Raw genomic sequence first — 26,998 nt, 5'->3', positions numbered from 1 at the left:
AAACCTAGGTTTTGCTGGGAAAGTTATTTTCTTTGAAAGAGCACATCAATACCTTCTCAGAAAAAAAAAAAGCTCTGATATTTTACTTAATACAACTTTCAAAAATAACAGCATTTCTCTGCTCACACTTGAATATCATACTGTGATTTTCAGGCATTATTTGACTGGGTAGACATTGCTGGCAGCAAGTTAGCATCTATGTCCCCAGTTGGAACAGATCTGGAGACAGTGAAGCAGCAAACAGAGGAACTTAAGGTATGATCTAGCAATTTATTTCCTTTATATTTCCATTTCTCTGTATTTTTCTGTGTTGTTTAGTATCTTTTGGGAGTCAAAAGCAATTTTCATTTTCAATTTTTAGTAAAAAAGAATTTGCATGAAAATTTAAAAACATTTCATTGCAAACGTTTCAGTTTAAAATGTGCTTAATTTAAAAATCTATTCCAAACTTTGGCAAGACTACATTTTATTTTTCCTGATTGCGTAGAAATACTCATTCATTCTCTTTCGAAAGCTATAAAATTATTATGTACAGGATTCTTTTGCTATGACCTTTATGTTTTCTGGTTTCTAAGATGAACAGTTTCTTTAAGGCTCTGAGAGAAGGCCTCCAGAGCTTTGCTTCTGCCATTAGAGCCTTTATTTAAATGGTCACACAGACCATGACATTCCCAATACATGAGTAAGGAGAAAATCAAAATTCCAGTCTAACTTAGAAACCTGTCTGCATGGATCTGTACTTGTGACTGAATATGCTCCTGACATTGGTATGCTGGTATGCCATGTTTAAAAAGCAGAGATTTGTGATGATCAGAGAAGGTTCTTGGTTCTGTTGCTCACTTGTTGATTTTGTTGTCTGTGGGCAGGTTGTTTTACGTATTTTATGATGTAGCTTCAATCGAATCATGACCTTACATAGTTCAGAACATACATACACAAGCTGCATTCAGACTGTTGGCACCAGTTGCATGTTCAAGAGGGAGTTCTACTAAAGAAAATTTGCTTTCACTTCCTGTGAAGAATAATTCCATTTGAAGTTTAAAGCATTATCACCATCACAACCACAAGAGCTAGGACATAGAATTATTCTGTGATTCTGTAATCATTACTTGTATTTCATTTATTTCTATTCTTTTTCTATATACCATAGCAATTTAAGACAGAAGCTTATCAGCAGCAGATAGAAATGGAAAGACTGAACCATCAGGCAGAACTATTGCTAAAGAAGGCAACACAAGAGAGTGACAAGCACACTGTTCAAGACCCTCTCTCAGAGCTCAGACTATTGTGGGACAGCCTAGAAGACAAAATTATAAGTAGACAGGTAAATAAGCTTGGAGGTGGGGGCTTTATTCATGACTTAGATTTTTGTGAAAAACTCTTTGTTATATATAAGGCTTATAAACTTACACATTCCTTTTAGTTTGGAAACGAAAAGAATTATATATAATAGGATTTGTGTTGTACAATTAGTTGCGTTTTAAAATATTTTTAAATTTTCTTTTTAAATTCTCTGTCAGCAATGCTATGTTGAATGATTTCATTTTGGCTATTTGATGATGTCTTAAGTAGCAGTTGAAAACATGTTTGTATGTGCAAAAGTAATATTAGCTGCTGAGCTGAGCAACTGAATAAAACGCCATTAACTTAATATTAAACTATTTCAGTCTTATTTCCTTAAATTATCAAGCTGAGAGATGTGAAAGAGAGTCCTCTGAAGTTTATTATTTTTTTCTAAACTGAATCATTTCATGACAAGGAAACGGTTTTAAAAAGATCATGCACCGAATTGCATTTATATTGAAATTATGTTTTAAATGATAAAAAGCTACCGATACATCTGATGAAAGAACCTTCAGACTTAACTCTGCTCTGGTTGCATGGCTTCTTCCAAGGCCAGGAATTTAAGCCTGGAATGCGAGGCTTTATAAGGGAATTGCTGACTCAGCTGTAGTTATAAAGCATTGCTTGTACTGGGTAACTGTTTCTCCCTGGTTTTTATTCTGTCTTAATGTGTGGACGCTGTTCTGGATTATGGTGACTAATGGTAATGTAAGACAACTCAATTGCATTGTGAAACTATTTTATTGTTAACTTTATTTTTACTGTAGCACAAGCTGGAAGGTGCCTTGTTAGCCTTGGGGCAGTTCCAGCATGCCCTGGATGAGTTACTGGCATGGCTGACACATACAGAAGACTTGCTGAATGAACAGAAACCCGTGGGTGGAGACCCCAAGGCTATTGAAATTGAACTTGCCAAACATCATGTATGTAATTATAATTAATATTAACTGAAATATTCTTTTGATACTTATCTTAGGGATGACTCTTTTAATAAAACTTCATACCTGATAAATAGTTCTCTACATATATCTTCGGATTTATCGGATTATAGCTGAAATGAAGACTTGGAATAAATAATATCTTTCCTCTTACTCCTCCACATTCCTTCCTTTCTTGCATATGCCGTGCAAGTGGCATAGGTTTTAGCCAAAAATAAACAGTTCACCCCAGTCTCCACTGCTAATTGCCTTTCTTTGACGTAGGAAACTCAAAAGTTACTGAACCTGCTACTCTCCCTGATGCAATAATCTCCTTGATTAGTTCTTTTTTAGCCAGGTCTCACAAACTGCATGACTGTTGCATATCTTTGGTTCTTTCTTCCCTCTCAGAAAATAGTGATTTGTTCTGAATTCTCCAAAATTGTATGTTAGTTGGGTTCAGCTAAGAATGCTTCTCCAAAAATTTGTGCAAACTCCCATCTTTTTCTCTGTGTTCCTTACGATGTGGGGTTAAGGGATTTTTGTTTGTTTGTTTTAGTATTTTTATGGATCATTGTTATTTTGGAGCCCATGGAAGAATGCTTCTGCTGTGCCTTTATTTTTAGAATATCTCCTAGGAGTATGAGATCTTCCCTGCCTCTGTGTGTGACTCTGTGCTCTTCATGATGGCTTTAAGATTTCAATCTAACCTTATAAATCCTCTCTCTTTAAAACTGCCATTTAATTTTTGGCCTGCATATGACGTAAAAAGTACTCAGAGTCCATTTGGTATTTTGAGAGACTTGATTGAAATTGACAGTACACAGATAATTAAGGTATTTTCATTGTCTGTGTTAATGCAGCTATGCAGCTTCTGAAGGCTTTTGGGTGGTGAGTTGGAACTTGAACAGAACACAGTATCTGCATACCCTATGTGACTATTGTTATAAATGGACCCTTTTAAAACAAAGTAAATAAAATTAGAAAATCAGGTTCTGCTCCATGAACCTTTTACATTCTTATCGAACGGAAGTGTTTTACTAGTGAAGAGGCATCGAGACATCATTTATGGCTCTGCCGAAGGAGTTCAGCAAACACATGAATGAATCTACTTCCTTTTCGTAATACAGAGTGTATAGGTTAGAAAGTTCACACAGTAGTGCATCCTGTGGTAGGCTGTAAAAACATCCACCTCTTGAATAACTTTGGAAAGAATAGACCTTGTTCTTAGTGAGTCTCAGCAGGAAGGAAGGGATAAGATGCATCTGCTTCTGTGAATATCTTTTTTCACCCTGTTAGGAAAATAAAATAATGTGGTTCTTAGCTTAGAAGAATTAAAGTAAATGTGATGTGTATTTCATATTCAAGGTCTACTTGTGACTTGCTATTTCCTATTGTGCTCCATGTAGTTTAAATTCCTTTTTATTTAGCTTTTTATTTTTTCTGTAGTGCTAGCATTTTGATGGAGGTGAGTTTGAGTCAGACCCCATGGAAGACAGCAGTCATAATCTTGAATTTCTTGGGTGGGGTTTACTATTCTCTTCCCAACCATTTTGCTTATTTCTTTTTCTGTTTTATATTAAAGCTTTTCTTGCCCTACTCCCCATCCTTCTGCAAACAGCAATTTTTTTCCCCAATGTACTTTTTGCCTTTTATGGTTTTTACTGTGATTGGTGATAGGAGATTTCCAAGCAGATGGAGGAGGTCTTTTGGTGTTAGTGCTACAACCATCCCCCACCTTTTGGCACAGGTCAAGTGTCCTGGTAGCCTGACATAATGTGAAAGGAGTTGTAGCCATGAAATGCTCAAAAAGACGTTGGGGCAGTTGGGTTGTTGTATAGCACAGCAGGCACATACTGTTCAAAGAAAAACCCTGTTAAAGAAAAACATATGATAAATTAAAAAGTGAAGAAATAATTATTCCCTAGCACTTCTAGAAAACTTTAATAATTTCAGAAATATATGTTTGTAGAAGGAGGATATTATTTTTTCCAAGATACAAAAATAAATTTCAGTGTTTCATCAGAATGGTCTGTTACTGCTTTTGATTGAAGATGTCTTAGTTATTAGCTTTAATTTCTAATACCTGTGCTGGTGTTAAGCTACTGTCTTGTCCTTGGACTACAGCTAGCTCTGTCACTAGGAGTGCCTTCATTCAGTGACTTACCCATATGACCATGCTGTGTTACAATTGTAGGTGCTACAAAATGATGTTCTAGCTCATCAGTCTACGGTGGAAGCTGTTAAAAAAGCAGGAAATGACCTGATTGAATCAAGTGCTGTTGAAGAAGCAAGTAATTTACGGAGCAAGTTGGAACTCCTGAATCAGTGCTGGCAAAACTTATTGGAAAAAACAGAACAAAGGAAACAGCAGCTGGACAGTGCCTTGATCCAGGTGAACAGGAAATGATCAAATGTAGAGATAACTCAGAAAAAGTGTCTTTTTATGTGAAATACACAGATACATTAGAAGTTGGCCTAAATCAAAACCATGATGCAGATGCTCCTGAATTTGGAGAAAGTTTGAATCCAGCTGTATCTTCCACAGCTGGCTGCTGTCCCTTATAGTGCTGATATAAGACTTCAGCTTTTGGTCTACATGTTTGTGAAGGCTGAAATTTCTGTATAGGTCTATTATTTGGGGAAAACATTGGTCTCACAGTAGTTATTTAGACTACTTTCAAGATTTCTATGGTTTTTGTTTTTATCCTTTTGATTGAATTGAGCCAGTTTATATTTGTTTGCTTTTTCCTTTATTTTTCTTCTTCTTTCATTTCTTTTGATTACTACAAATATCTGATTAGACCAGTTGCTAATATGCTTCTGCATGTGAGATGGTATTGGAATGGAGAGCATTTAAGTTATCTCTAAAATGATATGGTATAATTTAGGCCCAAGGTTTCCATGGTGAAGTTGAGGATCTGCAGCAATGGCTGACAGACACTGAACGTCAGCTGTTGGCATCAAAACCTGTCGGAGGCTTACCAGAAACAGCAAGAGAGCAGCTTAATGCACATATGGTAAGTATCAGTATTAGAATGCAAGTTGCATTTCAGGACTACCTATCTTTTAAGAGTGTTTTTGGTAAACACAGAGTGTGTTCTATATATCACAATGTCTGTACAGTGTCTTAAAGAAATTTAATAGCCTTCAAAACAACACTGTTATTTTCAGTGTAGTTTAGTAGCCTGTTGGGACATGCCCAAAGCTGAACCATATTAGTGTTGAGACAAATAAAATAACTTTTGCATCTTTACAAAAGGTGTTTACAGATTTTTCAGTGATTCCTCTTCTTCTTCTCCCTTCTGACCCCATAACTAAATTTATGCTTTTTATAAGATTCAAAGATGAACCTAAAAGTGACCCACATTCACTGAACCTTGATTTAAGAGACTTGATCCTTTATTTTGTTATCTAACCAAAGCTGATATTAAAGTCATCATTAGCATGGAAGTAAAAAGGACTAGTGGCACATAGAGGCTATGCTTTAATTAGAAATGGCAAGCTGACCAGGATGCCTGAATTATTCCCTTCCTTTCTCTTTAAGAAACATTCTGTGGATTTCTCTGCTCCTGTAGAACCATAGAGCTTAAAAAAAACCCCTTAAATTTGATCTCTTACCTCTAAAGAAGGTGGTTCTTACTGCTCCATTTGTGTAAAATCACAATGTGCTATTAGGCCAGGATATGAGCCCAAACCTGGTGATCTGAACTTCTGAACTCCTGGCTCAGATTTAACAGTGATATTTACTGAACCATCCCTGAACTTGAATATGCCTGACACTTCCAATTAGAATGCTGCATTATCATAATGTTAAAAATCAGGGTTTTTTTGAATGATGCTGAAGATCATTTTTCACTCACCAATGTGGGGCACATGTTTTTCTTCTTTTTTTTCTCAAAAATTTGCCAGTATCTATAATTGATAAGGAAACTAATTGACAGTTTTAAAATCTGTTAAGACAGGAAACTAGATCCAAACACAAATAATCCTGTGGTTTTGGATCCCTACAATCCTTTTCTTTTTGTCATAAAGGAAAAACAAAAAGGCAAAAAAAATAGGTGGTGGAGTTTTCTTCCCCCTGTGAGAGTGGAATATAATCATGATTCCCTGGAAGTCATTGGTGGTCTTTCCTTTTTTTCATCCTGCACTTAGTCAGATCAAGATGCGAAAATTTTCCATGGAAGGCTTCAGAATTTTTTTTCCTACATTCATTGCTATGCAAATTTTGTATACTTATAATGTTTGCAGATTGGTTAGTTAAAGGACCTTTAAATTCAATGTTCTAGTTGGAGGAAGTCTTGACTGTCCCCCGTGATATGAACTCTAGATGTACAATCGCTCCCTAACTGTACATGTACATTTTAACAGGATGTTACTATCCTGGTGGCCATCTGCAGGCATTGACTTACTATCAACCCTTAAAATAGAGAAATTTTTTTCCTTTTGGTTAAACCTTAGTGAACATGTGCAGATATGTGTTAATTCTCTCTTTTTTATTTCTTTATTTTTTCTGAAATGTTGAGGCCACTTGTCATGTTGTCTACTACATTCCAAATTCAAACTTGGCTCTAACTGATACAAACCATGTTAATTACTGATGTGAAACTGAAAGTTTTGCAGTGTATTTTGATTTGCCCCTCTTTGGAAATATTATGAACCATCTTCTCAAGTAAAAGGCCTGTTTCTACAGGTATTAATAAAAGATCCTTCAACCATGATTGGTTCACAAATGGAGTTGAGATTGGGCTGCATTTCCAGTTAAAGCAACTCCAGGAAAACAAATTATATGAAGAGATATTACAGGATACCAGTAGGAAGGGGGCTTAAAAAGATGCCTTTTAGCTGTCCGAGTGCAGCTCAGACCATCCCCCTCCTTTTCGTAAAACAATCATTGTTTTCAGTTTCTTCCTGAAGTAGTAGGAGGAAGCAGCCTCGGTGACACCACTTTCCGTAGTCCTCAGAAAGAAGACAAAGAAACTTTCTGTTGTGTCAAAATCTTAAGCTCATAAAGGAACGTGCTTCTTGCTTTGCCATCCTATGTGGTCGGGTACAGCCCTGTGTACAGTATCTCTTAACCCAAAGAAAATGTTTGGTTTGGGCTCTTGTCCTGAGAATCAGAGGAAAAAGTTATTTTCCTCTTATTTGTAAGCCACTTATTCCTCATCTCTTTGAAGATGTTCCTCATTTGAGAGTCTGCAGCAACATTGTTGGTACATTTTGTTTTCTCTGTTACCAATACTGATCGTGTCTTTTGAGTCAGAGGGATGCATGGGCTTTTCCAACCAAGACTTTTTCCAGCTTACCTTTGACATGGTTAAAGAAGCATCATTAGAATAGGTGAAACGTGTTGTTACCATTATTATTCCACTTTTCTTTAAATGTCTGAAATGTCTTCAGTGCTCATGCCTAGCAAGTGAAGGAAGATACAGACTGTGTACAATAAACCAGCCCTCCCAAGTTGTCCCACCCACTTTTGAAGGGTATTGGATAGCTCTGGGCTTTCAGCACACTGTGTAATGCTGACACTTTTTGTGTTTTGGCTACTGATGGACTTTAAACCAACCAAGTTGTAGCAACTCTTCTTCAACAAGTACGTACTTTGCCAAGCTTTGGATCTCAGAGAAGACATTGACAGACAATACAAGCTTTCATTTCCTGAAAAACCGGGTCCTTCATGTGCTCATTTGGCTTTTTATGAATTACATGTGTTTCCTCTATTAGTCTTAATCATACCTGCTAAATGTTGGGGGAGGAATAAGTATTATACTGGTACTTATAAAGAGTATTGAATTTCTACTTTATTTATTTTTGGTTCTTTCTTTATTTAGGAACTTTGTGCTGCCTTTGAAGCCAAAGAAGAGACATATAAGTGTCTAATGCAGAAAGGCCAGCAGATGCTTGCAAGATGCCCAGAGTCTGCTGAAACAAACGTTGAGCAGGACATAAATAACTTAAAAGAAAAATGGGAATCTGTGCAAACAAAACTCAGTGAAAGAAAAGTATGTGTTTTTACATAAAAATAGAGGCGTAAATCATGTATTTAAGTGTGTTAATGATCAGTGCTTTTATGGATGCATAGTTGCCTGACTTTTTAGATTTAAAATCAGTTGTAGAGACTGGTGTAATTCAGTAATATGTTTAGAAAGTACTGGGGAAAATAAAATTCAAGTAGTTAATTATCCATAACTGGAGAGGAGTATGGTGAGAATGGCAAAATTCTGTTCCACAGAAATACTGTTAAGGCTCATTTGGTAGGACTAGGGGTTTTCTGGGTTTTATTGCAGTAATCGTAGACATGAGAGACTGAATGATCCTTCAAGTTTATCTCCTCCTCAGTACAGAACTGCTGTGTTAACTTTTCTAGCTTTTAGCCATTTTTTCTTAAAATTCTCAAACTCTTGGCCTTTTGCCATTTACTTCAAGTGAATACCTTCTGTTCTAACAGATCAATAGCATGATTTCACTGATATGCAACATACGTTTTCTTGTTATTAATTTCATTTTGCTTTCATTCCTTCACGAAATATAGTCCATTTGTTCTAACTCAATCAAACAAAAAGGATATCCATAATTGCAAACAGAGAAACTATCTGTACAGCCCTGATAAGTATAAAGCACAAATATTTAACTCACAACTTAGCTGTATTTTAAAGTAAGAATGCTGATGTCTTTTAAGGTAATTACAAAGTAAAAATGACAAATGAATTAATACCCAATACGAGCACCTTCTTGCAGGAAGCTGTAAGGTTGGAGTGCTCAGTGAGGTCAGCAGTGTAAATATTTGAAAATCTCTGACTGCTGTCTCATGATCAACAAAATTCTGTATCCCAAATTAGTTTCTGTTCAGGTAACCAAAATGACAATTGAGCTTATTAAAAAGAAAAGAAGTGCTCTAGAAAAACTTATTCTTCATTTAGTGCAAGAGAATAAATTTGATGACTTACTTGAGGCTCTTCAAAGTGCTCTACCACCTTAGATTTCTGAAATTCGACTGGTTTTGTATTGAACTTGATAAATCCATATGACCCTTTTGGATTAAGTAGTAGGAAATACGTTCTAATGTGGAAAAATTTATCTTGACACTAGGTGCTGTATTTTCTAGTCATCTGTTATACATAATTTTACTGTAACTCTTGTATCCATCTCCTTGAATATGGTCAAATATAGGCTGTTATTTTAAAACTCAGAAACTTTGAGTTGGAAGAGTGTTTTAAATGCTAAACTAAAATGGTTTACTCCAAAGTGCTGAACTAAAATGGTTTCCTTGGCTGAAGCCCCTGCACAATATCAGCTGCTAATAAAGTATGACCTGTCCTTACAGACCAAACTGGAAGAAGCCCTCAATTTAGCAATGGAGTTCCACAACTCGCTTCAAGATTTCATCAATTGGCTTACACAGGCTGAGCAAACTCTAACTGCAGCTTCTCGGCCAAGTCTTATCTTAGACACTGTCTTATTTCAAATTGATGAACACAAGGTATGTAAAGAAACAGATGTGTAATGTTTTTCTCCCACTCTGTGGAGATACTGTAACAATGTCCAAGTGAACCCTATAATGCTGGCACTCGGAGAAGCATTCAATTTGTTTTAAAATTGTATTTTATAGTCTTTCTCTCTACATCATTCTTTATCAGACTGGTTTTTTTCAGTGTTTACCCAATACAGTATTCAGTAATTTTCACCCTTTTTTTTCCAAGGTTTTTGCCACAGAAGTGAACTCTCATCGAGATCAGATCATAGAGCTGGACAAAACTGGAACCCATTTGAAATATTTCAGCCAGAAACAGGATGTTGTCCTTATTAAGAATCTGCTGATTAGTGTACAGAGTCGATGGGAAAAAGTAGTCCAACGCTTAGTTGAAAGGGGAAGAGCTTTGGATGATGCAAGGAAAAGAGCTAAACAGGTAATGGGACAACAGCTGTTACACAGCTCTTTGAACTTAGTTATAATTGCATCCAGATTCTTGAGGAATATGATGCTTTAAAGCACTTACAAAGCAAGCCTGGTGTTAGTGTAACAGACAGTGTTGAGTTAGTGGAGCGATTTCTGTGATTCAATCCCAGAGCACTTCATTTTGGAGGTGAAAGCATCATTTTCAACCCAAGCAGTGACTTCTGTCTGCAGTACAGGATAGTCTGAAAAAAGGAAGTTACCGTATGGATTCCAGATGTGTATTAGTGCCATCTGTCCTCAAAAAGTAGTTTCACAATCAACCCTGTATATTTTAAAGAATGTGATGAACCTTTTTCACAAATGCATGGGAGAGTTCCTTAGTATTTTCTTCTTGGGTCTATGTTGTGTCCTGATTATACTCATCACTTATCACTCAGTCTCTTACATCAGTTACTAGACCAATATCTTCTGTGTGGTAAGATATCTCCATTTATTTCCTTATAAACCTGGAAAGGTTCTTTTTTAGGGGGAGGGGAGGGTGTTTGCAGAGTTTTCTTTACTTGGGAGCATTCTTGTTTTTTTTCCTTAGATACATGTTTCCCTCACTGAGGAACATAAATGATAAGATGCAAAATGTGTGAGAGGAATGTAATCTTAATCAAGTGTCAGTAGGAAGTTCTAGCTTCTTTCTATTCAGGGGAACATGATCATCCAAGATTTGGTGATGATCACAGCTGAACCGCGTTCCAATGTTCACCACTAGCACCCCTCAGTTCACAGAGCAAGAAGTTCTCTGGGCAATGAATTAGCCCATAAACCAATCACACGTTTCTTATTTTCCTGCGGTTTCTCTTGTGCATTCACACACACAGCAGTTCTGCGATGAGATGGATTTCATCTCATTATGCATTTACAAAGCTAAATACAGTGTTATTAAGATGACAACTGTGTGTGTGGAGTGTGGAAGGAGTACTGAAGGCTACTGGTGTCAAGGCCTTATCAACAGCCCTGAGCAACAGTGTCTTAGATGCCTTGAAAGGTTTCTGAACTGGTTTCTTTTGCCTCCATGTGTAGGCAGACCAGGCAAGAAGAATTTTTAAAGAGAGAGAGAAATGACCAGTTTAGAAAAATCAAAACCCAAAGGGATGACACTTTGTGAAAGCTGGTTGAATCTTTACTTTTTCCCTGCTGTCTTCCTTTCTTCCCTGAAGTGCTCTTTTTTTTGAAACAGGAAGGAAGATCAAAAACCTATTCCTTGCTCGTCAAGATAGCATTTGATATAATGGGAGCTTTTATGAGTGTTACAGGGAACGTCTTGGGCAGTCACCCAGACGGAAGTTTTCCCCAGTGATTTACTGCTATGGTCCCGTACAAGCAATAGCTAAGCCCCGTTCTTTCTGTATTTACTATCCATTGCTAAAACTGTAGGAATCTAAATGACCAACACATCAACAGATGTTAGCAATATGTCTCTGACAGATACATATGACGTGTGCACATCATGTACATTAAAGGTTGTTAACTCACTTGGGGAAGGAAGGCGAAATACAGTGGGCACATGGTTGGACCAGTTCTGTTTGAGAGACCAGGGAGAAAAAACACATCAAATTTTCTCAAAGTTTGCCAGTCTTGGTTGGGGTTTAATGTTTTTGGACTGTTTCATGAACCAATGAATTTTAAAGTCCGTGCAAATCTGACTTTTCTTTAGTTCCATGAAGCCTGGCATAAGCTTATGGAATGGCTGGAAGAGTCAGAGAAATCTCTGGACTCAGATCTTGAAATTGCAAATGACCCTGACAAAATAAAGATGCAGCTTGCACAGCACAAGGTGAGTCATGACATGCAAAATGCCCAGTGAAATGTAGGTAAGTCTTTCAGCCTTGTACTGTTCAATCAGCAAAGAAAGTAGATTTGTGGCCTCACTGCAATGGGGTTTTTATTCACATCAAATTAAATGATGGTGTTGTAACAGGGTGTGAATGAAAAGAACTTTTCACAGTACCTGATATGTGGGGGAGTGGTTAACAATGAAGAGGAAAGAATAATACGCTGCCATGGAAACTTTAAAAAACAAATTAATACTATTTCAGAATAGGGATCTCTGAAGAGGCTTTCTTTAAGTTCTTAAACCAAAAATTTACTGTCCGCTTATTTGGGTTGAGATTTTCCTTTTAATACTGCAGGACAAATTCAAAAGTGAAAAATAATCTTGTGTTTTGATTGGCAGTCACTTTTTATGTTGAGGAAATATTAATGAAATCCCGTAGAAAACACTGTGGCAGTATTAGAGCAAATACTGCTCCCATATTTCTCTTTAAGGGATTCAAAATTCTGAAACCAGCTTTTCAGAAATTCAGCTGTGAATATGTAAAAATCTCTCTCATTCACTTGGGTTTTCAAACTTGTAATGATAATGTAAAAGCTCTGTAATTCCATCAGACACAGAGCAATAGCAAAGACAGAAGTCTTTACTTCATTTTTACTTCTGTAAAATGCCTAGAATAATATATTATTGAGGATTAAGTGGCTGAGTGGTAGAATCTTCAGAGATAGATTGTGTCTTAAGATTTCTCTTGGGGCAGTTTCATCAAACACTAGAATATTGAAAGAGCATTCATTTTTCTACATTTTGGCATAAATTTACTTTTTATGTCAGTTTTATTGTTCCCCATTTACTCCTATTTTTTCATATGTCACAATATCCTCTGGGGTTTGCATATCTAATTTTTTCTTTTCACTGTAGCTTCTGGTGATTGCTTTTACCTCTGACAAATTTTGTCATGTATATTAATGACTACATCAGTCTGCTTTATTTTTTTATCATCTCTCAGGTTGCATGTCGTGTTGTTTATCAACCAGGAAAATATTCTCCTTTAATATAGCGAGAGCTGGCAGTTGGTCAAGCAGAAATACTTTTATCTCTGTCTGCTGTTAAAACTTTTAGATAAAACCTACATTAACATTCTGTTATGCCAACTCTGCAATTTCAGTTTGTTTCGGGATTGCTGCTGTTGCCAGAATTTGAAGTTAGTGATCTGAATTGGCAGGGGGGGATCTTGCTGTTAGGATAGTCTGACTCTTACTAATCTTCTAATCCTTTCACTCCTCTCTTTTCTTTATCTATTCAAACTCCTCACAAGTATGGTCAATGCTGGGACTTTGCTTTGAGGTTTTCAGAACTTTCTACCTGTATTCTCATCCCATATTCAGAAATGTTAAACCTGATAAACTTGATATGTACTTTATACCTACAGCAGTATGTTTTATGAGACCAAGCTTCCTTGAATAGTTTGGCAGATTCATTACTTCTGTCACTGATATTTTTTCTTCATCTTCTTTCATGTAAAAAGCCTGCTTGAGTTGCTTGAATCTCATTAAAGGAATGGGATGAAATTGGTACAGAGAGATAAGGATTGAAACTGGTAATCTGGAGAAAAGATATAAATGTGTGTGAGAGAGGGAGTTCTGTGAACTTTGTGACTTTAAACTTCAAACACCACCCTCTCAAGAAATCAGCTCAATTGTTTTTTAATGAGTTGTCAAACCTCCCAACACTGCAATGTCCTTCCTTGTATTTTGAGTCTTTTCCTTCCACTCCCACATATACCCTGTGTCTGTCTTTGTCTTTTCAGTCCAGCCTTGAAGGTTTCCTTGCTCCATTTAGTTAAGGATTTTGCTATCCCAACTGAATGTGTGCTGTAAGCAATAATTTGGATTTGCTCTTTGCCAGTTGTTACTGCCAAAAAAAAAGTCCCTGAAAAAGAAAACCCAAGATAATATGTTTTCTCTCTCACTCATATCTAGCATGTTGCCAGGGACTTTTGGGGGTTATTTGTGGTCTGTTTATTAGAATTTTTTTCTCATTTTTAGGAGTCAGGAATGGAAAAACCCGCACTAGGTCACCCAAACCATTCCTGTGGTAATGCTGAGTGTTCTTACAGTACATTTATATGAACCTGGCTAATTTTATCTGTATGTGCCCATCTTCCTGAGAAGGAAGGTATCTAGCTGAAAAAAATCTCAGTGATTAACTTACCTGACTGTTCCTGGCAGCTTAAACCAAATCTACTCTGTTATACCTGAAGTCAAATGAAAGTAGATAAAGTTTACTCTCAAGGAATGAACTAACTGCAACCCTTTGCCATCTTTAAATCTGTTTTTCCTGTATTATCTTTCTGTGGCAGAAATTTAATTGTGATTCCTTGTGCAAATCTAGTAACATTCTCTGTGTAGTGTTAAGTAGTTAGTAGTTAAGTAGTTAACAAAACTCCTCAAATAAAAGAAACATAGACATGTTTGTATTGAAGGAGCTGTTACAAAAAATTGATTATTTTGAAAATTTTATTTATTTTTACTGTAGTCCTAACTTGACAATTATCTTTCTTCTTAAGTTTGTTTTCTTGTTTTATATGAGGAAAATGAAAGAATAGTAAGGAAATACTAAATTACAAAACAAATGTTGCTTTTTTGGTAACAAAAATGAAGAAAGAATATTTGATTCTGTATATAAGGGTTTTGTAAAGCAAACTTGTGATTTATTTTTTTTTCAACTGATTCCCTGCTAGCAATTCATGAAGGTGTGAAATAAAAAAATTTCAAGCATTGCTGCAATTTAAAAGCTGCCGTGTTGGGCTGGTGTTGTCTTTTGGCAGTGTTCCTTTATTTAATTATTTACTCTGTCAGTAATTTATTTCCTGTGTGGCATCAGATGAACTGTGTTTCTTGTGCTCTTCTGTGCCTGTGAAAAGATTCCAGAGGATCTGTGCAGAAGGAGCTGTCAGAGCTGGCAGGCAGACTCTGTCATTGTCATTGTCCAAAGTCCCGGGGCACAGAAACCTGCTTGTGATTTTGACTTCTAGCACAAATTGAGTTATCGGGGTGTTACCTGGCTGCTGCATGTGCTTGGAGGTTTCCCAGCTTGTCCGTGTTGAGCTAAAACAGAATAACCTCTGTAGTTCTTGGGGAGCTCTACAAGTGGCTTGAAATCTTAGCTTGTAAGAATGCAGTGCAAAGAATGCTCAGTTAATGGCTCCCAAAGTAGCAGTTCTTTCACATCCTTCTGACTACCAGGCTGAAATTTGGGAATATTATGGTAGGACAGGAATCATTGCCCTCGCTGAAGGAGGGATTTTCCCAAAGTTGTTCCAGTAAGCATAGAGCTACATTTCCAAAGAAGGACAAAAGGCAGGGGTCTGCTAGTGTCAAGCCCCAGGTGTACTGTGGCACTAGAATAGAAATTTTGCAGTGAGTTTAAATTATTCTTGCAGCAACATTTACAATTTATATTGCAAATAGTATGTCAAAAACTAATTAACAATGGCCTTTAAACAGGTAATGATACATGTTTGGGTTTTTTTTCCCTATATATAGGAATTCCAGAAATCTCTTGGTGCCAAACATTCTGTGTATGATACCACCAATAGGACCGGACGTTCCTTGAAAGAGAAAACCACCTTGGCTGATGACAATTTGAAGCTTGATGATATGTTGAGTGAACTAAGAGATAAATGGGATACAATTTGTGGAAAGTCAGTGGAAAGGTAAATGAAACTCAACTAGTTACTAATCAAATAAGAAAAAGGCTTCTATTTTTGGGATTTTTTGGTAAAAATAGAACCAGAGTGGCTAGCTTGTCTGATAATTAAGAATGCCAAAGCAGTAAAATACTGCAAATGTATGCTTTCCTAATGGTATGGAAGAAGAGCAGGGGAGGAAGGGGAAGGAAGAGCCCTTTAAAAAGGGAAACTGATTTGAAGTTCTTTGGAGGTGCTGGTCAACAGCTGGCTGAACATGAGCCAACGTGTGCCCAGGTGGCCAAGAAGGCCAGTGGCATCCTGGCCTGTATCAGCAATAGTCTGTCCCACAGGACCAGGGCAGTGATTGTCCCCCTGTACTCAGCACTGGCGAGGCCACACCTCGAGTGCTGTGTCCAGGTCTGGGCCCCTCACTACAAGAAAGACATTGAGGGGCTGGAGTGAGTCCAGGAAAGAGCAACGAAGCTCATGAAGGGTCTGGAGCACGAGCCTGATGAGGAGTGGCTGAGGCAGCTGGGGGTGTTTAGCCTGGAGAAAAGGAGGCTTAGGGGAGACCTCTCTACAGCTGCCTGAAAGGAGGCTGTAGCCAGGTGAGATTGGTCTCTTCTCCCAGGCAGCAAATGACAGCATGAGAGGAAACTGCCTCAAATTGCACCAAGTGAGGTTTAGCTTGGATTTTAGGAAAAATTTATTCTCTGAAAGGGTTGTGAAGCATTGAAGAAGACTGCCCAAGGAAGTAGTTGAGTCACTGTCCCTGAAAGTGTTCAAAAGGCATGTGGATGTAGCACTTGGGGACATGATTTAGTGGTGAACACAGTGGTGCTGGGATAGCAGTTGGACTCAATGACCGACCAGTCTTTTCCAACCTTAACACTTCTGTGATTCTGTTATTTTATGCTGAAACTGTTTTCCTAAAATGTATAAATGATTTTTGTGTGTGTGTGTGTGTGTGGTTGTTTGGGGTTTTTTTTTCCCCTCTCAGACAAAATAAACTGGAGGAAGCCCTGCTATTTTCGGGACAGTTTACTGATGCTCTGCAAGCTCTCATTGACTGGTTATACAAAATTGAACCTCAACTAGCAGAAGACCAGCCAGTACATGGAGACATTGATTTAGTAATGAACCTGATTGACAACCACAAGGTAGTTCCAAAAATAGTGGTTTTTAATTACTGGATTGCTCATAAATGTAACATTTTAATGTATCTTTATCTTTGACTAATCTGTAATTTTTAGAAATACGAATTAGTTTTGTAACACAAACGTAGTCAACAATAGAAAATGCTATAAAACATACTTGAAAGAGGACAACTCTTAGTGACTCATTGACACCAGTTAGCACTGAGATATTCTATTTGATTGTGCTACCCTGTGTATTTATCAATATCATGTCATAAATCACAGATATGCATTTGCGAATATGTGTCTAGGGGCAAGAGATGACAAAAATTATTTAACTGGAAAACTCTGGGGCAGACAGCTCTTTTTTAGTTTATCTGCTAACCAAATGTCCAGTGCACTTGTCATGACTACAGCCTTTCAGACCTGTGGGGCTGCTGTATATTTATTGAGAAAAGTAATTACAATGCTAAAGTTGTGCACAGATTTCAACTAGACCATGGCCCAGGAAGCTCGCGTTGGAAACCTGCAGTATTTTCTTACTGAAGTGGTTTTGGACATGGGAACAAGTAGGACATGTTGGACTCTACCTCTGAACCCCAGTTTTGCAGTTCAGTATGTCAGAAGAAATGGCTGCTGAGGTTACTTGTATTGCAAAGGTGACACACCAGCAGAGCTCTGCAGCCTGGGAGGATTAGGAGGTGAAGGTCCCTCTGTGACTTTCAGTGTCTCATGTCCACTGGAGATTTTGGGCCTCATAAAAAAAGTGTTTGGAAACAACGGTAGTCTGTAAAAATTAGCCTGCAATATGCTTCAGTTGCTTCTGAAATCCCACTGTCCATCCCAAGTAAGTTGCAGTCAGTGGCAGGGCACACTGTAATTATCTTCTTTTAAGATGACTTCCTTTAAGTAACTGGAGCTTGTTCCATCTGCTAATGTGAACATACTCCCACATAAATATATGAATAAGCAGGAAGAGCCACAACCTTACAGTTAGACCCCCAGATGGGGATTGTTTTGATGATTTTAAACCCTCTCCTTGATTGCTAGCTTTTGATCTGATCTTTTCCTGCCACAGCAATCTTATGTGTTAATCACTGTGTCAGATCAATTGCTTTGATAAAGAATGGAAAGCCAGCAGTGGTAAGGAGAATAGATTTCCCCTGCATTGCACCAGAATGGATTCTTGGGATCTGTCTGACGTTTTCCTACCATATTCCAGTTTTATTATTATAGAAGAGAGTATTAATATCTTCCTATGGAATCTAACAAACAGAACCTGGGTGTTTTGCATCACCTAGATGGAGTTATTCTTGACAGAAATAAATCTGTGTTTTTATTTCTTTGTGTAACCAGTAGTTTTCTCTTGTTTTTTACATAAGTATGCCTTAATGAGTTAAACATTTCAAATATATTTGATGGTGTCTAGGTTTTCCAGAAGGAGCTGGGAAAAAGAACAAGCAGTGTCCAGGCTCTGAAGCGCTCTGCCAGGGAGCTGACAGAAGGCAGTCGTGATGACTCTTCCTGGGTCAAAGTCCAAATGCAGGAGCTAAGCACTCGCTGGGAGACAGTTTGTGCCCTGTCAGTATCCAAGCAAACACGACTGGAACAGGCTCTTCGGCAGGTAGAGGAATAATAATGTTGCTACATGTACTGTACGAGAAGCAGTGAAAATATCTTGCAGTTTAGTTGCCAGAAATTTAATTTCATTTTCACTTGATGTCATTCACTCTCATTTAATTTGAAAATACTCATTTACTTGCTCATGCATTGCTTACCTTGTCTATCCCTCTACCACAGCACATAAATAGTGCCTCTTAGCATTTATTATTACTGTTATTATTAGTCTCTACTACAAATGCAAAACAAATGTTTCAAAGACCTTACCATCTAAGGAAATCACTGAAGTTACAGACAAATATGAAGGATGATAAAGAACTATGCCCCTTTCACAAGAAGCAGGGGGTTGCAATCATATTTATGCTTTTTGTGCCCTACTAGAAAGAAGTAAATTTGGGTATTGAAAACTTCTTTACATTGGCACAATTACAATGCACAGTGAGGTGCTTTCAATTAAAAATAGAGTTGTGCTGAGTGCAGTCACGACCTAGAACAGTCTGTGTATGTCAGCATTATCTGGTACCCATCCCAAATAAATAGGTGTATCTGCATTATTTCCAAACCTGAGATAATATGGATGTACAGCTCTCTGAAGATATACTTGGATTGGTGCTAGGATGGGGCTCCTGCAGTAGCAATGTATCCACTATGTATAATATTCCTGCTCTGCTTTGCTCAGCAGACACAATCCTGAACTTACCACAAACACTAATTTTGTCTGAACATGGCTGTACCCAAAGGTGAATCTTCCTTGTTTTCTCTAGATACAAAAGAGTCACTCTCCAACAGGCTGTCAATTCATTTTGCTTAACTGGTGCTTTAGGCTGTGCAGACAATACGGTTCTCATCTCTCCAGCTGGTCCCTGAAAGCACCTCCCGTGTAATTTGTCAGTGTAAAAGCAGAACATTCTCAACTGAGCTGCAAATACACTATAAATTAGATGCCTAAAAGCATGAACAGGCTTTTAGGCTTCCTATAATTTTTTGGGAAGCATGAGCTGTTTTTACAGTTATGAACATGTAGTGCTGTGTATCATTGACTTTTTAATGGAAAGATAATGTGCCGGTACTGCTGGATGATTAATGATTCCAAATGTGGGCTCAATCTCCTTGTGTAAGCTGCAGTGTGCTGGTCAGGTCACCACATGAGTGACCATGACTTCTTGTATCTTAACAGGCAGAAGAATTCCACTCTGTTGTCCATGTCCTTTTGGAGTGGCTGGCTGAGGCAGAGCAGGCTCTTCGTTTCCACGGCGTCCTTCCAGATGATGAAGAGGCCTTGCGTACACTGATAGAGCAGCACAGGGTAAGCAAGAAAATGACCATGATCCTCTTCATTCTAATTGCTCTGATAGGTGGCAAAATTAGAGGAAAGGAGGCAGCAGAGTCTATCCCAGGTAGTTCTATCCAGCATCCAGTGTTGGGTTTTGCAACTCTTTCTGTAGAGAAGCTAGAAATTTAATGTAGTTAACAGTTTGATGCCCAGACTAGTCTTGGGCTGTTGTTTGAGTCATTTTGGCTTATTAAGGAAATAATGGGCCTTTAGAAATTTGCTGTAAACATTTAGAGAGAGGTGCAAACCCCTCTGTGGGGTATGATGCCTGTAATTACCACACAGACTGCTACAGTAGCAAAAGTGTATCTGTCTCCTTAGCACCATTGACCAAACTGGCATATACCTTTCTTGCAAGGTCATTTGTAAATGTCAGCAGAATGATGTTGTCATGCATGAACCTTTTGTCATGGCGAAATGGTGTGCTGTCATACTTCACATGCATTGGCTACTGAAATACTGCACTGGCATAGGTACTGCAGATAGTAGATTACAGGCCATCAAACTAACTTTGCAGTAAGGAAATGGGAAAATGGCTAAGTAAGGATCATAGAGGTCAAATTTTCACTGTCCTAACAGGGGGCTGCAAACATGCACAGTTGAGCCTACACAAAACTTCTTGTAAATGCAGTAGTGATAATACCAAGAGTGTAGTGCCCACAGTGTTATAGAACAAATTATAAGTCCTGTATTTGTTCATCATTGCTCTGAAGAAAGTTATAGCAAAATTTATGAAATGGAGATTGGAAAAGCATCCTGTTTAAATTGAGTTTGATAATATTTTTATGCCGAGGAGTGCATGCAAGATGCAACTATTAAATGGCTCTTAACTAAGGAGTTTTTAAGGTACTTAGAATGCTGTTTTGAAAAAGTTTTCAGTTTTAACTTAGGGTCCTGGAAATTGGATGCCAGTCATAAGCTAGCAAATGTATGTATGCATCAAATGTATGTATACATCAGCATGTGCTGATGTAGCAACCTGACAATGTGTTGACTAATGTTGGCAGCAGCAACCTGATGCAATGACATTTGTCTTTTAGCTGCCTTTCCTCCACATGTGCTTCACCAGTTCCCTTTTATTTGATTTTTTTACTCTCCTGAATACAGAGAAAAGAACTGAGTGAAATCTTAGGTCCACTGAAATAATTAGAAAATATAAATTGAAATGTCTTCCTCTGCACTATAGATGGACTAGCAAAATATTTCTGTACTAAGTTCAAAATTTGTGCTGCCAAAGCTGAAGCGTAACTTGGAACCCCAAAGCAAAGTTTGTCTCTGAGAAACCCTGTCCGGCTGAGAAGGATGATAGCTAGCACAACACAACCAGTCTTGGTGCTAGATGTGGCCATACTGTACTTAAAGTTTTTTAGTAGGCTTTAGAAGGTGTTCTCCCAACCACATTTTCCTCTTCAAGGGCAAAGAATAGAAATAGAGAAACTGTTAAGCTAAGGAAGATTATGGCACTACAGTTTTTCTACTCTTGTTGAGCTTTTGTCGGGGTACCCTTCCTTCTTGGACCAGGGTAAGAGAGCAGAGGAGGCTCCTGTTCTGCTAAGTTCTTTATTTCATAGTCTCATAGCTTTCTTGAAGGCAGAGTTCAAGGGGGTTACATGATAAGGCCAAGCAACAACAGCAAACAGCTTCTTCTTCTAATTCCAGTTTCTTCTGTTATTATTTTTTTGTTACAGAAGTGTGGATTATATTTGTTAACTGACCAATAAGATTAACACACAATTCTAGTTTTCTTTTTCTTAACCTATCCTGGTCTAATTCTAACAGTCGTAAGTCTTACACAAGTGTTACACATGTATTACACAGATTTGCATATACAGTTTCTATCAGTTCTTCTTGTTTATGTGAACACTCCATCTAAAATATGTGAACAGTACCATTCTATCTATATTTTGTCCTAAAGTAAAGAATTCTGTGAAAAGGTACCACTGCTGCAGCAAGAACTGTGTTTAAGGTCTCTGCTACAGCTTTTTAATGTTTAAGGCACTTAGCACATATTTCTACTAAAATTTAAAGTTCTATATTTCTATTTCACTTCAGTGTGGCTTCATGTATCTTAGCTTATTCAAAGGTTTTAATTCAACCCCTGTGCTTTGGCTTTCCTCTGGGCCTGAGTCCAGAGAAGCTTTTACTCCAACATACTCTCACAATTTTTCTTGAGTAGGTCATATCTCCTTTTAAGCTTATAACATTAGTTTTCAAGAAGACAAAAAGAAAATAAGGGAAGAAGTAATATATATTATTTTTAAATACCATGTATGCATTATAAAGCTGCATATTAAAATAAAAATATATGACTGAAATTATTACATAAATATGAAATGTATCTTCCTTTTGTCACTGTGACTCATAAAATAGTTTTACTGCATTTGTATTCAACTACATGTAGAAATGCTTCTTCAGGACAATATTTTATCCAAATGGTCCATCTTTATGCCTATTTCTGATCTTTCTCTTCTTGAATATTGCACATGATTTAGTGAATTCTGCTATCTCAGAGAGATATCTGTCACTTGTCTGCCTGTCTAGGGACTGAGCTGCAGTGGGTTAATGCACTGCATTGCTCAATGAGAAGCATCCCATTTCCTCTCCTGTAAATGTGTCTGTACCACTGTTTTGCCACAGAGTTCAGTACAATTAGGGAGAGTTTAATACACTGTGAGTAGTGCGTCATAGCTTTAATTCTTGAAACGTTCTAGTACAGCTGGGCAGGGGAACACAATGGGGGTTTTTTGCCCATTTTCCACCTGACTCTGGCTTATTTTGGTAATCTCTCATTACAATCCAATTCAACCTTTCCAAATCCATGTTGAACTGAAATATTGTAAGGATGCATGCGTTTTTGTGAAAGAAGGTGTGCTATTATGATTTGGGTCTTAAACTCTGGCAATAATTTAAGCTTAAATCAAAATCAGTTAGCAACAAATACATTTAAATGTAGAGCCTACATATTCCACAGTTCTAGAACAAGGTAGAAGACACTATGTCTTTTACACTTTTATTTCATAATAACTTCATACTTACTTTATAAAGGCACAGGATAATGTCATCATCAGTTGATGAAGAACCTGCTTTTATGATGTTTTGGTGATTTTGGGTTGTCTAGGATTTGACTTGGCTCCTCTTTAATTTCATCTTTAATCCAAAATAGCCCTTTATGGCCAGAAAGAGGAGGAGTTAAGCTTTCAGAGATGTGGTTCCTTTTTGTAGCCTAATTAAAGATGTTAAAGTATAACAAAAATTTTCACTAGACACTGAGAGATATTAGCAGTTCCAGTTAAGGATGCTCACAAAGACACACAGACTTGCATAACATTTAGGCAGAAAAGTAAAACCAAAAATAAAAGGGCAAGGGAAAAAAAAAAAAAAAAAAGAAAGAAATGCAAGCTATAGAAAGCATGGGAAAAGTCCTCCTTCCAGTTGTCTTTTTTTTTTGTTGTTGTTTCTGCCTCACATCCAGTTCTGGTCCTGCCATCATAGGAATACCAGTGACTATCAGCTTGGGTGCCTAAAGCTGTAAACATCCTTTTGCTTTTATGAGATTTTTCCCACATGCTGTGTCTTTCCCCCTCAGCTGCTGAGTTGTCACATTTGTGTTAGTTTAGTATAGCTGCTCCTGAACTCTGTCATCTTGTCTGAGCATGTAATTATAGTTGGACATTTCCAGCCTCTGGTAGGAGCTTGATAGTTTATTATGAAGAAGTATTGTAGCTGACAAACCAAGTCGTTGAAATAATACCAATAGTGATTCTAACCATCATATATCTGGTTTACAGCACTTCCAAATGCTGTGATTTTCCTTTGTTTCTTTATGAAGGGCATGCATCTTTAGAGCATGGGGCTTTTAAGGAGCAGCAAGCTTGGGATAAGGTTTTAGGGCTTTGTTTTAGTACTTTATGTGGAATAGGCTTTTTAAACACTTTTAAGCTTTTCTCATACAAGTCAAACTTGTCTCTTGCAAGTTGGATCTGCTTGATCAGTCAAAAGGCTCATGACCTTCCAGATTATGCACTCAGATTTCTCTTGCAAGTTTTGTCAGCATCTAATTAAAGTTATTACCTCTGTTTTAGGAATTTATGAAGAAACTGGAAGAGAAAAAGGCAGAACTGAATAAAGCAACAGGTATGGGAGAAGCTATTCTGGCTATCTGCCACCCAGACTCCATCACCACCATTAAGCACTGGATAACAATCATCAGAGCCAGGTTTGAAGAGGTCAGTATATGTTGAACCATCTTCATTGCAGCAGTCCATCTTTAATTAGAACATGGCTGACAAGTAATGTGGTAGTTACACTGTGAGGAAGTGATCCAGCTGTTGAGAACTAAACATTTAAAATACTCATGGTGATGGAGGTGAATACTGTGCTTCCCTAGGCTTTATTTCAAAACTTACAGGGCTTTAAGAGCTAAAGCAGATGGTCAAGCTTCTTTGTTTGTATGTATTAAAGGAAATGCTGTCTGACACTTCCCAAGTGAGGAAAGCCAATAGTTTCTAGGGAGAAATTGAGAAGTTACAAAGGAAAGAAAATACAGGGCAAATGTGAAGGATTCTGATTACATTGGAGAGGATTTCAGTCCAACATATTTTAAATCTAGGATATCTAAATTATTTAAGTGGCTACAGGTAGGTTATACTCTCAGCTGTTAAGGTGATATTTTCTGTTTTATATTAAGCTTGAAAAACAAAATCCTGGTGATAGCAAAGTATGGCTTCAGGAGTGCCCAGGAGGAGAACTGACACCAAATCCTGTGTGATTCACTAACTCACACATATTGTTAAAATTCTTATTATATTGCCTGAATGTGCTAATTACTGTGTTTAGCAGTGCCTGGTCCTGAATATCTGTGGAAGAAATGTGTTGAACTAGGAATTCTAGTGACCTAGCTATTGTTAGTGATCAGCCACTACATTTAACAGCTTTGATATTCAAACATCAGTAGGCCTAAGAAGTAGCTCTGGGTTTACAGTTAGCAGAGCAATTTTAAATACATTGTTAAGAATTTCAGATGTGCACATACTCACATACTGGTTTCTTTGTCAAGGTCTTAGCATGGGCTAAACAACATCAACAGAGACTGGCAGGAGCTCTGGCTGCACTTATTGCTAACCAGGAACTGCTGGAAGCCTTGCTGTCCTGGTTGCAGTGGGCAGAGACTACACTAACTGAAAAAGATAAGGAGGTTATCCCCCAGGAGATTGAGGAAGTTAAAGCGCTTATAGCCGAACATCAGGTAAGGATTATTAAGTGACATGTGTCACTCACGTGGGGCTCACATCTCAGCTAGGCTTCGTGACCAAGTGTGAATCTCCTTTGCTATTTTTTCTTATAATGATTGAATACAAGCAAGGATAATACTAGGAATGAAAGAAGACCCACATGAAATGTATGATAGTGCTGCCACCTTAGAAATAGCGTTGCAGTGTGGCTTTACTGATTGGATTTCAAAAACAGGTTTATGAAGTGCCAGAGGGAGCTGCTGGTGTAGGCAGTGCTCATAGACTTACCCCAGTTTACACAACAGAGCTGGCTCGCTTCTGTGAAATGCAGTTTGGACAGCAAGATCTTGGAGGCAGAGTTCTGTTATATATCACCTCACCGTATACAGTTAATAAAGGAATTTGACAGATTGGTTTTTAGATTTAGCCTTCTTTCAACAACCAGGCCATAGTGATCTTAAAAGCTTATACTGCTGATTTTTCTTATCTACAAAACATTTATCTGTGTTTATTTTGTGAGGCTGGCATTATAAGTATCTTTCTGTGCCTTTCTTTTAACTTTGGTGTTTTGCTATTGTGTGCGTTTTTCATTCCCGTGGTTACTTTTGTGTATTGTTAATTAAGATCACCTCTATCTGATTGCAGACATTCATGGAAGAAATGACCAGAAAACAGCCTGATGTGGATAAAGTTACAAAGACCTATAAAAGGAAAGCACTTGAACCCTCTCCAGTACAATCTCATATTCCTGTCCTTGATAAGGGGAGAGCAGGAAGTAAGTAACAGCGTGTTTTGGGGTGTGTCACACATACCATTGCTCTATCTATAAAGTTTACAGATTGCTAATAATCTAATAAGTTTGATTAACTTCTAGTGGAACTGTAAAATTCTCTTGGCTGACTTTTCTAATGACTTCTCATTTTTTATTCATTGTGAAGGAATTTCTAAGAGCAGACAAGTATTTTTACATTTTGTCCTAATCTTCATGAATAGCTGTTTTTAAAGTGTGAAGCCTTTCCTGTGCCCTTAAACTTCCAAGAGCAAGTACATGCGGAGTCTTTGCAAATCTACCATTATCTGAAAGTGCAAATAGCTTCACATAAAGATACAGAGACAAAATTGTGCTCTTACTGTCTATAAAATTGTATTAATCCAATTAGAAGTGTATTCAGTGGAGTTGAATGGAAAGTGAATCATCAGGTGCGGAAATTGCTTTTTGTATTTTTAGATATACTTACCCATTGTATTTTATACTTGCCCATACATGGAGCCTGCTTCTAAAATGAGGTTGTTTACTTTGCAACTCTGAGAGATTAACGAAGATTTAATTTAAACTGTGTGGTTTGACTTGTGGAACCCTCACTAGCTGCTCTGGCTAGATAAAAGAGACTGTAACCACCACTGGGTTGTTCCCCACGAATGATAAAAAAAAAAGAAAAAAAAAATCATCCCATTATATAGAATCATCTTGGGGTATGGGTATGATCTCCTTATTTGAGACAGGAAGGAATAATTTTAGGAAGGTCAAGTGCATTTCTTGTAAACGTTTGTTTTGTTTGAGCTGGGTGAGACCTGTGCATTTTATCATGTTTTAACAGGAAAGCGTTCCCCAACACCAGGCATTTATCCATCAGCAGCCCAGGCACAAATTGAAACCAAGAATCCACGGGTAAACCTTTTAGTCAGCAAATGGCAACAAGTCTGGCTTCTGGCCCTGGAAAGAAGAAGAAAACTTAATGATGCTTTGGACAGACTTGAAGAGGTCAGAAAAGCACTGTACAGAATAGACATACTTTTTGCATAATTTTCTTTACCCTGGATTAAATTGCCAATACTGTAAACAACTTCCATATTATATTGTATGACACAGCTAACTGAAAACACTGTGGTACATGTGCTTTAATGTGCTGTAAAAGCTGTCATCCTCACTTTAAATGAGGAGAGTTGAGATATTTAAAATGCTTGCATAGGTCCTCAAAGAATCAATTATTCAACAAAATGCAG

At 37.6% G+C, this 26,998-nt stretch overlaps 1 protein-coding gene across 2 annotated transcripts in view; it reads left to right on the top strand.

Moving 5' to 3' along the window:
- Positions 1-26,998, top strand: part of DST (dystonin) — a 132,256-nt gene that overhangs the window by 89,944 nt on the left and 15,314 nt on the right. For both annotated transcript variants that reach the window (XM_032104679.1, XM_032104678.1), the window contains 17 exons: positions 154-255; positions 1,151-1,324; positions 2,112-2,267; positions 4,459-4,656; positions 5,153-5,281; positions 8,093-8,263; positions 9,586-9,741; positions 9,962-10,168; positions 11,867-11,986; positions 15,529-15,698; positions 16,675-16,834; positions 18,240-18,434; positions 19,608-19,736; positions 23,846-23,989; positions 24,820-25,008; positions 25,640-25,769; positions 26,593-26,756. In XM_032104679.1, coding sequence (XP_031960570.1) covers positions 154-255; positions 1,151-1,324; positions 2,112-2,267; positions 4,459-4,656; positions 5,153-5,281; positions 8,093-8,263; positions 9,586-9,741; positions 9,962-10,168; positions 11,867-11,986; positions 15,529-15,698; positions 16,675-16,834; positions 18,240-18,434; positions 19,608-19,736; positions 23,846-23,989; positions 24,820-25,008; positions 25,640-25,769; positions 26,593-26,756 — 2,694 coding nt within the window. The remainder of the gene's footprint in view (positions 1-153; positions 256-1,150; positions 1,325-2,111; positions 2,268-4,458; positions 4,657-5,152; positions 5,282-8,092; positions 8,264-9,585; positions 9,742-9,961; positions 10,169-11,866; positions 11,987-15,528; positions 15,699-16,674; positions 16,835-18,239; positions 18,435-19,607; positions 19,737-23,845; positions 23,990-24,819; positions 25,009-25,639; positions 25,770-26,592; positions 26,757-26,998) is intronic.

Source organism: Corvus moneduloides, chromosome 3 (genome assembly GCF_009650955.1).
Source record: "Corvus moneduloides isolate bCorMon1 chromosome 3, bCorMon1.pri, whole genome shotgun sequence".
Classification (NCBI taxonomy): domain Eukaryota; kingdom Metazoa; phylum Chordata; class Aves; order Passeriformes; family Corvidae; genus Corvus; species Corvus moneduloides.
This window is presented reverse-complemented; position numbering and strand designations above follow the sequence as displayed.